General features: G+C 33.4%; 1 protein-coding gene across 2 annotated transcripts in view; it reads right to left on the reverse strand.

Annotated features, from left to right (window-relative positions):
• The window catches only part of DOCK7 (dedicator of cytokinesis 7), a 187,591-nt gene that overhangs the window by 3,256 nt on the left and 167,868 nt on the right, over nucleotides 1-16,467 (reverse strand). For both annotated transcript variants that reach the window (XM_068540018.1, XM_068540017.1), the window contains 6 exons: nucleotides 8,405-8,539; nucleotides 6,743-6,832; nucleotides 6,393-6,629; nucleotides 5,894-6,037; nucleotides 4,595-4,701; nucleotides 620-787 (listed from right to left, as the gene is read on the reverse strand). In XM_068540018.1, coding sequence (XP_068396119.1) covers nucleotides 620-787; nucleotides 4,595-4,701; nucleotides 5,894-6,037; nucleotides 6,393-6,629; nucleotides 6,743-6,832; nucleotides 8,405-8,539 — 881 coding nt within the window. The remainder of the gene's footprint in view (nucleotides 1-619; nucleotides 788-4,594; nucleotides 4,702-5,893; nucleotides 6,038-6,392; nucleotides 6,630-6,742; nucleotides 6,833-8,404; nucleotides 8,540-16,467) is intronic.

Here is a 16,467-nt window from a genome sequence, read left to right on the forward strand (position 1 = left end):
CTTTACATGCCATTTAATTTCCACAACAACCTCTTCAAGGTATTATTTTACAGAGGAGAAATCTAAAATTAGATTAAATTATCTGCTCAAGTAGAATTATGGTCAGTTGTAGAAAATTCCAAGTTACTTCCACTTCTAACTTTATTTGTCACAATTAGAAAGTGAAGAAAAATAGTGAAGTCGTCTTGATACTCAGTGGGGTTATCTGTTTTAATCCAAATCTAGAAGAACATACTATATACTATTTACTGTCAGGGATAAGGGAAATGAATACCTGGCTTCAAGTACATTCTAGCAAATTCTCTCATAGAAATACCAGAAAGTGTGACAGGACATTAAAAGGAACAGTTCTAGGAGGCCAGACTTATGTGTGGTGTCCTGGTTAGTATGAGTTCTTAAAACAACTTTATTATTCTCTTCATTACAGAAAGAACTGACTTTTATCTTGTAGGCTGATTCAGGTATAGATGATGAAAGGCTTACATAAGTTGAAATTGTTAGGTTTCAGAAGACAATATTTGAAACCATTTAATAAAAGTTAAATAAATTCACTTTTAAATAGTTCAAGCAGATTTCATTTTTCTGAAGATATCCAAAGTAATAGAAAAAATAAGCATACCTGTGGCAGGTAACAGGTAATATTGCCTTGTATAACTGAGGGATCTTTCTGTTTATCAGAGGCTGTAGGGCCTCTTTAAGGCGATGATAGTTTCTCTCTAGTTCCCTTTGGTACTCCTTTTGATCTGGCCCAATTAAGCTCTTATTTTTTCTTAAGGCATCCTCACACCTAGGAAAAACAGTGTGTTATCAAAAGAGTTCTTCTGGCATACTTTTAGGGCATGCATATATATATTCACCATGACGAGGACATTCAGTTTTTCGGTTGTATGTAAAACATCCTCTCTTGCTATTAGGTTTAAAGCAGGGAACAGATGATCAACAGAGTTTCTTTAAAATCTAACATCCGCTTCCAATTTTCACAATTGAAAATTATATATACTTTAATATTAAATCTGACACCCTTTTTTTCCCCACATATCACCACTAGGCTAAAAGTTCTTTAAGGGTTGTAACCGTACTCATTTATGTAGCAACAATGGCATCTCGTACAGTGGTTTGCCTTAACAACTGAATAGATCTGATATCTTTTATTCAACTTATTCAGATATTTAAGAAAAATATCTGGACTCCAATAGATAAATGGAAAAAGCGTGTTTAAAAAGAAGTATACATATCAATACTTGTAGAATGCAGCTAGAGTAATACTTAGAGGAAAACATATAGCCTTAAATGCTTATATTAAGGAAAGAAGACTAAAACTGAAGCGCTAATAAGCAACTTAAAAAGAACAATAAACTCAAAGTATAAGGAAGGGAATAAAGTTTTAAAGTATGATAGCTCTATATTAAAAAATGCAAAAGTTGGTTGTCAGAAAAAATCTAAAAAAAATAGACTAAGCTCTGGCAAGAATAAATGAGAAAAGGCCAAGTATCCTCTTCTAGAAATAATAAATGGGACATAAAGTCAAATACAGCAGAAGTTTATAAAGGCACAGAGGATATTATGTACAATTTAATGCAAATAAATCTGAAATTCTACTTTTCTAGATCAATTACCAAAAATATTAAGCAAAAAAATGAATAAAATTTATTAAGCAAAGATATGAATAATCCTAAAACCATCAAATCAGTCAAATCACAAATCTACCCACAAAGAAAATATAAACATGCAAATTCTACTAAACATTCTAAGGACAGATAATCCCTCTGTAACACAACTATTCCAGAGTATATAAAAAACTATTCCAGGGTATAGGGGGAAAAAAGAACTATTCCTGAGAAGAGTTTCAAACTCATTTTTCAAGGTTGGGATACCAAAACCTAATGGGGGCTATAAGAAAATACTTGTAATTCAATCTCACCCATGAAAACAGTTGTAAAACTCCCAAACAAAATACTACGAAACTGTTCTAACAACATATTACATCCCTACTCCCCACATACAACCCACTTGATAAAATCTAAAAATTTGTCATGATAAACTTTTAGCATAACTACAAACAGGTAGGAACTTTTTTCACCTAATTAAAAATATCTACAAAAACATGAAGAAAACGTTATACTCAATGCCAAAAAAATTTCTTTTAGATCAGAAACAAGAAAATGATGCCCTCTATCACCATCCCCATTCAACACAGTAATGGAGGTCCTAAACATTACTGTAAGAAAGAGATTCTACAGACAAATTATTAGAATTAACAAGTGAATTTGGCAGTATTCTCATGTAAAGCATATAAAATTCAACTGCATTTCTGTATGCCAGCAAACAGAAAATATAATTTTAAAAGATACCATTAACAAAAGTATAAAAATACTAAATACCAAAGAGTAAGTCAAAAGATACGTAAGGCCTCTACAAAAAAATTAAAAAAAAAAAAACATTCAGAAGATCTAAGTAAACGGAGAAGTATACCATATTCATAGACTGGAAGAGTCAATTCTCTTCCAATTGATCTATAGATTCAGATTCAGGTTATTATTTGGGGTGGGGTAGAGGGAGAGATACATTGATTCTAAAATTTGAAATTTATATCAAAAGGAAAAGGGCCAAAAGTAGTCCTTGAACAAAATGAGAGGAATTGCTCTATCATATATGAAAGTTTATTATAAAGCTGCAGTAATTAAAACACCATAATATTAGTTCAAGGAGAGATAAGTAAACAGTGGAAGAAAACAAAGATCCTAGAAACAGATGCACACAAAATGAGCACTTGATGTGTAATAGTGCAAAGCAGTGGAGAAAGGCTAATCTTTGAAATAAGTGGTGCTGGGTCAACTGCACATCCACATGGGAACAGAAATCTGACCCCTATCTTACATCATATTCAGTCATCAGTATAGACAAAAATCAAACATCCCTACCTGAACCATATACAAAAATCAAATTTAAGCTGATTTTTTTAAAAAGTAAAAAGGCCTTTTTTGCCTTCTTGCCCTTTTGTTTAGGCTATATTGAATTTTAGAGATACCATTATATTGACTTTTTAGAAGTCAACATAGAATGTTACTCTGACCTCAGGTAAAAAATCTCTTAAGACACAAGAAGCAATAGTCATAACAGAAAAGACTGAATCATTTAACTATATTAAATTTAACAACTTCTCTTGATTAAAAAAAAGGTGCTAAGTCCCAAATTCAGAGAAGGTGTCTATGATATTTACAAATGATAAAGCATTACATATCCAAGAATATGTAAATACTCTAGAAATCCGTAAGGAAAAGAATCCAATAGGAAATGGCAAAAAAACCAAAAAACAAAAAACCTTGAACATACAACTTTACATCTTGCACATGACAAGATGTCCAACCTCACTGGTAATCAGGGAAATGCAAATTTAATCCCTAATCACATAATCATTTCACACCCACCAGATTGGTAAAAAACTGTCAGACAATATCAAATATTGGTGAGGTTACATAGCAATAGGAACTCTCTCAAACATTACTGGTGAGAATGTAAATCTGGCTTCACACTTTGGAAAAAGATGTGACATTATCTGGTTGAAGTAGAACCTATGAACCAACAACACTACTCTTAGGTATATAAGCCCTAGACTATCTCTTGTACATCCAGAGGTAGGTAAAGAAATATTTGAATAGTATTCTTTGTAACTAAAAAACAACAACAAAAAACAAAAACCAGGAGACAGCCAAGATATCCATCAACAGAAGAATGAATAAATCATGGCACATCCATACAATGAAACATATAAAATAAATAAAGCAACATTTATTATAGCAATATCTCACAAACATTAAAAATAGCAAGTCACAGAAGAATATGTACACTCCATTTATATAAAGTTAAAAAAACATGCAAAATTAAATAGTGTATTAAGGGATATATTCATTTATGATAAAACTATGAAAACAATGAGGAAAATGACAACTATGAAATTCATGTAGTGGTTACCTCTGAAGGAAGGGAGGGTGATAATATCAGAAAAGGGCATGTGAGGAGGGACCTCAAAGCAATGATAATGCTCTTTTTCGTAAAAGCTGGGTGGTAAGTACGTGACTTTTTTCTCCCTATTCTTTAATAGCAAATGTTATAAATACTATTTTGAATCTACTCAAGATTTAATGAAAACAAGTTTTAAAAGATAAGCCCCAAAATATAAAGAGTAAATACAAGAAAAAGTGTTTACTGTTTTTAGGAATAAAAGAATGCAAACTGAAGTACCATTTAAACTGATTAACAAGAGACACCCTATTTAAATGGCATTACTTAAAGTAAGGTGTACTGTGACTAGCATTCTTGGCACTGTTAATATACTAATAATAGTTTCAAGTTAAAAAAATTTCCTGAGTCTAGGCTTTTCTAATCTTTAAAATTTAAAACATGGCATTATATACAGTATTGGGGGGCGGGGATATATATACACATAAGGAATAGTAAGTTATACACAGACAACCTCTCATTGTGAACCATTTTCCTATAGTTTCTCTTTTCAATAGTCCCTGAAGACTCTCACATCAAACTGTGTATTGGACAGTCTCAATTTGAATATCTTTACGTAGGAAACCTTGAATACCTTTTAGTAAAATCTTTGAAGCAGAGTCGCAATTTATTATGATGTCTGAAGAGCTTTGGGTCACTGGGTATTTCAGACAGGAAAACCTGGGCAACTTCCAAAGGCCCCTGTAAAGTAAGAAAACAAAAAGTGTGTTTTTGTTTTTTATATATTCACAGAGATAGAATTTGCCAAAACCATTTTTCTTAGCACCGAACCAGCTGCATTTAAGCTTGATACATATATGTCTATGCCTATATTAAAACTTTTCAGAGATGGATTCTGACAATACATTTTTAGTTTTTCCTAATGTCGAAGCTATATTCTTGCCCACAGCAATTAACTTAGTTCATTTTTCAAAGAAAAAGAGTAGGAGCTAAAGGACTGACTCCTGTATTCATTAATGTATTCTGCCTTATTTTTTTATATTCTTTAATTTATCCTAGATGTAAAAGTTGTCAGGCTACTGACAATCAGTTGTGAGTCTACTGATTATTAGACACTTGATTTTACTAAAACAGCTTCCCTCAGCATTCCAAATGTGTTCTTAATACTGCGAATTAAAGGTGATCTTTTGTAAGTTATGTCATTTGGAAGTAAAACCTCCAAATCACGTATACTTTTAGGGGGTAAAGGTCTTAAAATCTTTATTTCAGTTTTGGTAGGGCATTTTTTGGCTTCATTTCTTCAACCCAAAAAAAGGTAAGATATATTACATGAAATCTTACTTGAAGCTTTTTTGGATTTTCCCTTACCTTGGACTATTCACTAATCATCAGCAAAAGAAGCTGAATGAACCCATTACAAGGAGATAATGGGGATGGCTTCTAATCTGCATATGACAAAACAACAATATCTTGTGTACGTACATTATTAAAATTTTCAAAATGATTTCACATTACTTATTTACTATTCTCAGCTCACTGTGAAGGAGACCTGGAGCAGATAACATCAGGGAGTATCTAAGAGAGTAGATACACACACATGCGTGTAACATGTAGCTCTGAAAATGAGCCCTTCTTTTTAGATCACATTCTTTCAGTACAAGCTTTTAAAGGAAAGGCCATTTTGAGTGAAATCTATCCCTTAATAGAATGTTTCAGAACAGATAGAAAAACAGGCAGTATAGAAGTCAGGTGTGAAAATTTTTCAATAATTGAGATTATACTAAAAATTTTGTTTTTCAGTTTAACTTTTGCAACTACTTCTAACATATTTTCACTTGCTTTGACACTTATTTGTGATCTCTGTAAAATATAATGAAATCATTCAAAATTCCATTTATAACTTAAATCGCACAGTATTAGCAAATGCTCCAACCTGATTCACTGTTGTGCCTACAGATCCCTGTAGTACCATCTGAAGCATTTTGGGGTCTGCTGGATCCTGATGTGTTGCAAATGCCAACTCCTGCGTTTTTTTCTGCATGTCTTCAATAGCAACTTCAATTGGTGTTAAGATGATCTGGGTCAAATAACATCTATTAGGTCAGTGTATTGATTGAAAAATATTTAGTGAGCTTTACATACAATCAATTAAAATAAGAAAAAAGTGGTGACCAATTGTAAACTATTATCTAATAATAAAATTCCAAAATTTGGATCACTAAATGAAAGAAAAAAAAAATCAACCTTTTAAAGCATAAGCTAAGGGTGAATTAGGGACTTAGAAAAGACGCTGAAAATTAATGACTTAAAAATGGGTAAAGTTCTAGTATGTTACCACGTGAGGAATGATATGCAATGCTATATCCACATTGTTTTCACATGGCTCCAATGTATTTGCTCCACTAATTCTATTTCCCTATTTGGAGACTTACCTCCTCTTTGTGAGTGACATTGACCCTTGTCTTAATATAAGGAAAGGCATGAGAAGTAGTCAGAATGGTCTTCCGTTTGAATTGTTCATGAAGTTCCCCATGGGCACGACCATCTAAAGTGAAGGGTGTACAGTACATGAAACGACGAAGATTATAATTTTTGTCAAAATATGTGATTCTGTCCTTCATCTCATATGTGTCAAAGTATGGCTCCACGTAGGTAATCTGAATATATGCCTGGGAAAGGAAAAAGTCCTTCATTTTCATTGTGAAATCATCATTCAGTCTTTCCCCCAAAAAATCAGTCTCAAAGATATACCTATGTGTCATTACAGTCTAATCAACCATACCTTGTTAGGATCTAATTTACACTTGTCTACAGGATTAGAATCCTTGATTACTTCAACCACATCCTCTCCAAATCTTTCTCCATAAAATCCCTAAAATAAGAAAAAGAAATCTTTCACATGAAGTTAACAGTAGTAGAAAACAGAGGAGGTCTCTGAGGGAGACTCCTGAGCAAAAGCAGGCCATTTAGTAAGTTCTTGTACAACCATGTCAATAATTACAAAATAATAATTATTTGCATTCACAAAAATTAAATTTAGCCTATCAAATTAGCATGGCCTTAGTCCATACTTATTTGATATTATTCCCATTTACTCATTTTAAGTAACACAAAATACAAAAAAAAAAAATTTTCACCACTGAAAATACAGGATTCCACAAGAGGTCCTCAAAAAAAACCAAAAAGGGAATAGAAAGCAGAGACAAAAGAAATTCATTATACTTGATGTATAGGATATTAACTTTTATTGAGTTTGATGTAGCCTAATTTCTTGCAGTCAATGAGCAACCATTCATTTTTCTGAATGATTAATGTAATGTTCGAGAATTTTCAAATAAAAGCATTGACTTGTTGAAGTTTTGTAAAAGTTCAGATTTTGAAAAGGTAACCCTGGGTCAAGGATGTACTGACTTTTCCATATGACACTGAGTAGCAGCATGGGCAAAGGATGGAGCTATTCAAAAGGAAAAATTAAATCTCAATCCTCAAAGGAGAACAGCCACTCCTCCCTCTAAGATAATTTTTATGACTAAGTTTGGGAAATACTGTCTCAACATTTCCCAAGACTTACTTAATAGGCTCTTGAAAAACAAAAAGTCCAGCTTAAACCAATTTATGGAAGTTGAGCCCTGTGAAATCATCAATAAGAATACAACACTGAGAAATTAACATCAGCTGAGAATAAAAACTAGCCTAGAGCACTACTTCTCAAACTCTTATGTCTATACAAATCATCCGGGGATCTTGTTAAAATGCAGATTTTGATTCAGACGGTCTGGGGTAAGGTCTGAGATTCTGCATTTCAAACAATCTCCCAGGTGATGTCAATAAAGATTCTGCCCATGGACCACACTTGGAGAACCAAGAAGAGAGAAAAGTTGGAAAGGATAACTATAGCAGAAAAGATTGGTTAGTTTCATAAACATTAAAATTAAGTATTTATTGTGAAAATTAAGTAGCTGAATAAAGGTTAAGGGATTCTAAGCAGTGTTTTTAAAGTAAAATTTCAATCTTTTAAGTTCTAAAGATTATCTCACTGGGAATCAGTTATGCCAAAAAGATAATGCACTTGGGTCAGAAATACCTTGGGGTTCTAATTCGAGTTCCATGCTTATTAATACCTTATACCTTTTTCAAAATGTGGATAATACTATACATTTCTCCACAAATCACAGTAATTCTGAAAGATACAGGATTTCTAAAATATGTGTGAAAATAGACCCTCAAAAAAAATCAAGTTAATAATATTATTTTACTGTTGCCATAAAGGATTTGAAAAATTCAAAAGACTATTACTGTACCTATCAAAAATCCTTATACTCTAAAGGAGTAGTTTATTTGGCAGGATCTGGCTTATTAAATGATTAGATCTGGATCTGCAAGTCTATTCACCACAGAAAATACAAATTAAAGATGACATTTTGTGAACCACCACAGCATTCACCTCCAATCTGTGAGATATCTCGGCAAGTTTGGTTATTGCAGGCTCCTTGTAAACAAATTCCTGTTCATCCAAATCCCCGAACTTGGTTCCATAAAAACCAACACGAAAATAGGTTCCAAACATCCGCTTACCATCCTAGGTGTAGGAAAATAAAGAAACTTTAATACAAAGTCTTTTTGTTTTACACATTTTGTTTAGATTGCTATAGTATAAAATTCTCAAAACATTGCAAAAGTTTTAATTCAAAACTACAGTATTTTATTATTTCTCAAATGAAAATAAAAGCAAAGTAATCTTTCTTTTTTTCATTATTTCTAACAAATAACATTGTGCAATTAGGGCTTTTACCGAATCATATATGGCATATGTTTTTCAGGGACTGTACCAAGTGGTGTCCTCACATAGGTCTATGTTTTTTTTTTATGTCCATACAATTGAGATAAATTAACTCATTTTCCTTATTGCAAGAAAAGTTGCTTGGTATAAAACAAACTGTTTTAATTATCCTGAAATTAGAGCATACTAAAGTTAAATTTAAAAACAACACTAATATTTTTAGTTACCATTAGCCTTTATATTATCCCTTTACATATATTAAATGAGATCATAAAAGTTAGGAGCCAAGTATAGCACCTGGCACAGAGCAGACGGTCAGTAAATGTCAAGACCATCCAGAAGCACTGAAGCAAAATATTTACAATTAGTATCCCTCTGGTGATAAAAATATTGACATGTAGAAGAGTAACTAAAAATGGAATTGAAAGAAAAAAATGTATAAATGAAAGATAAAAAGAAAAAAAATTTGAGAAGAGTTGGTTTTCTAAAGTTCCCAAACCACCCACTGCATACATTAACCACACATTCATCCCAAGTACAATGTACACTAAGGTCACCTCAACTCTTACACAGCACATTTGAAAACAAATTCCCTCAATAAAGATAAAATACTTGGAAGCTTTCTATGCAATTCTTACAATTTAGATACAAAGATGTTTCAGAAGGATTTTGGGGTAGCGCCCATATACACAGCCACATGAGTGTTTATATATCTCTGAATTCTCTTTAAGCCTAGTAAGTTTGATACTTATTTTTCCTATATTGACTTCTTACTGCAAAGGCAAAAGGGTATGTAAAATAAGTTACAATTGAAACAGATAATAAAGCAAGATGGGAAATTCTAATCCTCAATTTACCAGCCTTATAATAATAATTAAAAAAATACAGTGACTAAAAATATCCCCACATTTTTGTCCAGAAGAAATACAGTTTTAAAGAAAAATGTCTTTGAGCTAAAGAAACTTGAGGTTGCTAATAAAAAAAATTTTTTTCAGTCTGTTAAATTTTTCAAAATTTAACAGACATAAAAATTAACTGATTTCTATAGCAAATGAAATCTCTCTAGAGATTCAATGTATTCAGTGAATTTGACTGAAATGTATTCAATCAAAATTTTGATTAAAACCATCAATAAGCCAATGGAACAATATAATAATAGCAAATTCTGATATAATCAAGAAATGAAGACCCCACTACCTGGAAAATAAAAAAGGCATTTGAGAAAATTAACAATTTGTGATTGTTTTTTCCAAAAATGCCATAAATGTACATATTTATTTTTTAAAACCACAAATATTAAAATATTGTTATTCTGGCTGTATTCCTCTCAGAGTGTTCCAATTTAAAACCCTATTCTAAATCTTCAATATTATGATCTTTTAAATATTTGAAGACTGCTATCAGAACTTGTTTCCCTTAAACTTTCCGGTTCTCAATCATCTTCATATGATAGGAATTACTATGCTGTTTTCATTTTATTAGTTTTTCAATGCCACCTTTTAAAGTGTGGTATCCCAGAAATAAACACAATATTGCTGATGTGATCTGATCAGTGTAGAGATCAGTGGGCTCACTGCCTCCCTGAATGTTGACTTAAATTTTATTAATGCAGCTTAAAACGGAACTAGTTACTGAGCAGCCATTTTAAACTCTTTTTATTTACTTTCTCATACTGACATTCAGTTCAAGGAAAAAAAATTATTGAGTGCTTATAATGTGTTAGCCACTGTTCATCCTCAGGAATAGGAAAATAAAAATAAATAAGACTTAGCTCCCCAAGAGGGTAAAAAATGTATTCAAATAATTACAATACAAAGGGTTATATGCTATAATAAAAAGTGTATTGAGAAAGGAAAGATAAATCCTGTTGGAGCCAGGCCACAAAAGAGGTGACACACAGGCAGGATTCTACAACTTAAAAGAATGGCTAAGTGGATGTGGGAGGGAAGGAAAGGACATTCCAGAGGCGGGGCGGGGGGGTGGGGGGGGGCAGGAAATAGAGGGAGGGATGGGAAGGAAAAAAAGATAAAAAGTCATTAAACAGAATGTATATGAGGGAAACCATTCATCCATTCACATATTTATTGAACGCCTACTATGTGTCAGCAAACTGTTCTAGACATTGGTGATAAATCAGTGAACAAAACAGAGTGGTCAGGGCAGGTGTCACAAAAAGGTGACATCTGAGCAAAGATGTGAAGGAGGTGTGAGAGTTATTCATGTGGATCTTCTGGGGGAAGTGCATTCCAGGCAGAGGAAAGAGCCAGTGCAAAGGTCCTAGGACAGGAGCCTACCTCATGTGTTTGAAGAATAGGAAGGTGGCCAGAGTGGCTGAAGCAGAGTGTGCAAGAGGGAGAAGATCAGCGGAGATAAGATCAGAGAGGAGTTACTGGAATTGAAAATGAATGTGTGTGTAGTGGCGTGGGGGAGGGAACAGCGATTAAATTTACTTTCAACTTACAAAGAGTTCTCTAGTGTAAAACCATTGACTCTATCATGTTCATGAACGACTAATCATATAGCTGTACCTTCAAGAAAAACATCACTTCATCTTATTTCCTCTTCAGAGTTTTGGACCACAGGATGATACCCATTTTTCCTTTGAATTAAAAAAAAGTACACTTTCCTACAACCTAGCCTATATTTTTCTAGCATTACCTTCCTTCAATGTCATGAATTCTTTCTGAACTTCACATCATTCCCACACTCCAATTTATTCTTCCTTAGCAGTTCTACTTACTGGGTCCACCACCTTGTATTTGATGAAACTATGTCCCAGACAAGGAAATCCATCTACTCATCTATCCATGTCTCTAGTGGGTGAAATTGCTTATGACAGATTATCTTAAGTCTTTTCTAGTTTTGTTATCTTTATTTAGCAGGAAACATTCAGTTGGGCTAGTTGTATATTTCCACAATGACATCACTTCTAAAACTTCTTTCCTCTTCACCCATAGCTCTCCATTATGCTTCTGACTCCATGTTGGATCTTTTACTTTAACCTTTGCTTTTTGTTGCTTTTGTTATTATAATCATACATAATGGCCTGCCTCAAGGAACCCTGACCCTGTGCATGAATGTTAAACTAAAGTGCCTCTGTTCAGCTCACAGGGAGACAATCTGACCCTGCCCACCTGTGAACAGCTGCAGAAAAGTAGAAATTGAACAGCTGCAGAAAAGTAGAAATTAACACATGCCCTCCCTGATGCTGGCCAAGCCAGGAGATATTTTGCAAAACTAATGGCCTTTTCACTTTACTTCATAACCTCCTCCCCCTCTCTGTTCTATAAAAGAAACTGGCATCCAGACCCTGATAAGATGGATTTTGGGGACACAGGTCCACCATCTTCTCCATCTGCCGGCTTTCCAAATAAAGTCGCTATTCCTTGCCTCAACACCTCGTCTCCCGATTTACTGGCCTGTTGTGTGGCGAGCAGAGCGGGCTTGGACTTGGTAACACCTCCTTCAAGTTAACTGATTGCCAGATAGGCACACCAGTATTTCACACAGTGGTAATCTCCTTCTCTTCTATTAGATTTATTCCTCTTAAAGAACATATACTTTTATCAGTTTATTTAATCACAGATCTCAACCTGGGAACATAACACCTCTTAGATTTCACAGCTAAATTGTGTTAAGATTTCAATTAACAGTAATGATGATAATGATGACGATGATATAATAACAATAAAAATAATAATCTCCAACATTTTTAAAGTACTTACTATGTGCTAGACACTGGTTATCCACTTTACATGAGTTATGTCAATTCTTATCACGACTACGAGATACCATTATTTTTACCCTCTTTTTATAGATTAGGAAAAGTAACTTGCCCAAGGTCGTACTGCTAGTCAGCGGCAGAGCTGAGAGTTAAATCCCAATATATCTGACACCTGAGTCCAAGCTCTTAATTAAGCTATTTAATCCCCATATTCTATATATTGGTATACAAACACTAGAACATAAGTATGATCTCTGAACCATCTTTCGCTTCTCTGATGCTTTCCTTGAGAACTTTTGAGAACTTCCTTGAGTAACTGTTTGAGGATTACTGGGTATCTCCCTCCCTATGTTTTGTCTTCCTCTATATTACAACGCTGTCCTCTACTGTAATTGTTACTGCATGTTTGCATCTCCTTCCTGTAAACTTCAGTATGAAAATTAGGTTGGTGGTTTACCTACCAGATATATTCTTCTGATATATCCTACTGCATTTCTTATCAGAAGTTCAATTTTAACCATCATATGTTCCAGTCCAGAAAAAAACAAATCATGTCCAGTATCATCTACAAAGTAAATGTTTGCTGTCTGTATCTTTTTCTCATCGAAAGTAACATAAAGGGCAAACCTAATCAGTGGCACAGCACCGCCCAGGTGCTCAGTCATGGGTCTATACCAATTATTAGGGAGTCACCAACTATCAGAAAGTACCTCCTCACAGAGAAGTTCTTCTCACTTTCCCTAATTTCCTTAACTTTCTTCATAGCTAACTTCACCGCTTCACCTTTCCTGAGGTTAACACTCATGGATGTTTTATACCTACACTGGTCTAGTTTCTTCTTTAGAGTGTCACATTTTTCCACTCAACTACTTGTTGTAAAAGTACTTGTTTTGACTATGCTCTTGGAACTTTTTTTCATGCGCTTCTTTCAGCCCCCCACTCCCCAGTCACCTATTAAAATTTGCTGTTTCTCATTCTGCTCTTTTACTGGCTTGGATGAGTTAATTTATCTCACGCAGCTTTAGCATGGATTAAAGCTTATAAAATTCAACAGAAGCCACTGCACCAGAACTATGGCTAGTATTTCTCAGCATATAAAAACCAAAATATTGGATGGACATGAATATGGACATATTCATGTCCATCCAATACAACAAGAGTTATGATACAGTTATTTTGCATGCTTCAATCTCATAAATTAGGGTACCCCACTTTTCTTCAGTGACTTAGTAGAGAGAATTCAGCTTAAAAAAGCTAAGCCCACCTTCTCAAGCCTTTCTGGAGACTATAATATATGCCTACTAGGGTGGTGAAATCTGTTATAATCTTTTAAGGAAAAAAAACGGAGACAGTATTATGTTATCAATGGTTGGGGAATGATTGTTCTGAAGAATATAAACTTGCATTAATCTACTTCTGAATACAAACTGTTTACTATTTGATAAACGGATAAATGTATCTTTTAAAATAAAATATATAGACACAAAATATGAAATGGCTGTAAGTTTCCATACAGAAATTCAATATTTCTCTTTTTTCTAAAAATAATTTAAAAATGCCATCATAAGAGAGAAATTATTAAACACACTTTATTTCCTATTATTTTAAGAAAAATAAATGGGCTTGGGAAAAGAGAAAATAAAGGTAAATACTAAACAGTCATTAAGATACTGGAATTGGCAGAGCAGATAACAGTCACCATGATTTAAGAAGGGTTCATGATTTGTTATTTTGGATGGTAAATACTTTACCAAATTGCTAAATTATCAAGTTTTAGAGTTATCTTTTACACACACACACAAACCCACACACACAGCCCTAAAAAGCTTTGCCAACTCAAATAATTTGTACCAAATCAAGGAGCACGGTAAAAAATGAAATACAATGCTAATATATAAGCCCAGATAGCGTTCCTCTAAGTCAGGGAGGGAGTATCAATTCAAAGAGCCTTTCTATAGTGTATCAGTTATCCTTATTGGATCTCAATCCAGTGAGAGTTCTTTGAGAATACTAGGAAATTAGCTAGGAAACATAGCTTTTAGAAAAAATGAAATTACTTAAGTTTTCCCAGAGTCAAAAAGAAAAATATTCACAAGATAGGAACTTACCACAATAGACAATAGTAAAAGTAGGGAGTAGGGTCAGCAACCAGGGGCAAGAGAGAAGAGAAAACAGAAGCATTTTAATTAGGGAAATTTCAAAACAAATAAGCAGCAAATGGTAGCAAACATATTTTTAAAATGCAAGCATCCATTTAAGTTTTACAAGGGAAAAGCAAAAAACAAACGTGCAACAATTTTAGAAGCTACAAAGCTAAAGGTCCAGTGAAAGGTAGTGACAAGAATATAAACAAGAAAATAAAGTCTGTGCGACTTTTACCATGCAATAAACATGATGACAGAATATTAATATCATAACCAGTGAAAATTATACCTTTCAGGGGTCGATTTAGCATCAAGCAGACTAGTAATAAACTGCTCAGAGGTTTCAATGTATCTTCTTTTATCTACTTTTCACCTAATTCCATTTCATGATAGGAAATCCATAAGGAACTTTATCACTCATAGATAACCATGTAAAGTCTCTTTATATAAGTCTTAATTGAGCCACAGAAATGAGAGGTTCTATACTAGGTATTAATAAGGTCACACACATTTAATCTGGAGAACTAAGATAGATGTAACAGTACTGGCTTCATCTGAAGAAAAACAAAAGGTGGCAACTAATTCAGAAATGGAAGAGAATGCAATAGTAACATTTATTCTGAAGGTTTCTAGTTGGATCTCAAAACAAGGATTGAAATGCTAAACCAAACAGAGAAAGCCTAAGCTGTTTAATCAACATAAACCTGACTACAAAGTGAGAGGCAAAGCAGAAAACTTTACAAATACACTTAGCTTTAAATAAGCCTGGTTTATTAATACCTTGTTTTATACCTCATCAAAATAAATTATTTTGTCGAATTTTATATTTTATAGAATTCTTTCCTTTACCGAAGGATTTAAAACAAAGGCAATCAATTCTTCCTGGCACTTTTCAGGTAAGATGTGACTTATATATAACTTCATGAGCCTAACGACTCCATAAACGGAAGCACACATAGTCTTCATCGAACATTAATTATCAAACATTGTCAGAATATGAGGTCAAATTAAATTTCCAGTTGTCTCAATCTCTTTATCCCTCCCTCCAACAAAATTCAAATGACAAAAGTGAATTTCTTTCCTCAGTAGTGCTTATACTCAAGGTGAAGTGACTCAGGATCAAATTAACACATTCTTTCATCAATTCTAAGATGCACATTTCTGGCCCATATTTTAGTATCTCTGTAGTTGGCATTCATCTTTCGACAGATAGGATGTTGTAGTTTAATACACAGGGTATTTTTTTTTCTTTCTTTCTTAAAGGCATGGAGAATAATGGGATGTCTTACAATTGATGGCATCTTAGATCAGATGAAATATTTTTTATTTACACCTCTGAGCAATAACATATAAATCGACCTCTGTAAAATGAGGTGAAACAATATGGTTAAAAAAAGAAATTTGTGTGTAAATGTTGATGAAAGAAAATGCTTCAAAGGATAAAAACAAACTAAGTGATGACAAAGTGGCTCATTTACCAAAGAATCTCATTAGTGTAACATATGGATTTCCATGCACTGCCTACAACCTCTTAATAATAAATATCTTAACATAACTTACAGTATTTTAACAAAATTTCTTTGGTTAATGAATTCAGTTGACAGCAGACAGCAACAGAATGCCCACAGCTAGCACATGTGGGCAAAGCATTGGCATAAGAAATCTGATCAAATCAATCTATTAGTGTCTTTAACTAACTAAAACATTACCTACCTCCCAGCCAGTACTCTGTATAATAAAAAGTAAAAAAAGGGCAAGTCATAAAAAAAAAAAACTATTTAAAAAGAACAAAAAAAAGCCAAAAGAAGTTCAGTAGTGTAAGGCACCATATACCATAAATTCTTCTTCGTATAGAAAAC

Source organism: Eschrichtius robustus, chromosome 3 (genome assembly GCF_028021215.1).
Source record: "Eschrichtius robustus isolate mEscRob2 chromosome 3, mEscRob2.pri, whole genome shotgun sequence".
Classification (NCBI taxonomy): domain Eukaryota; kingdom Metazoa; phylum Chordata; class Mammalia; order Artiodactyla; family Eschrichtiidae; genus Eschrichtius; species Eschrichtius robustus.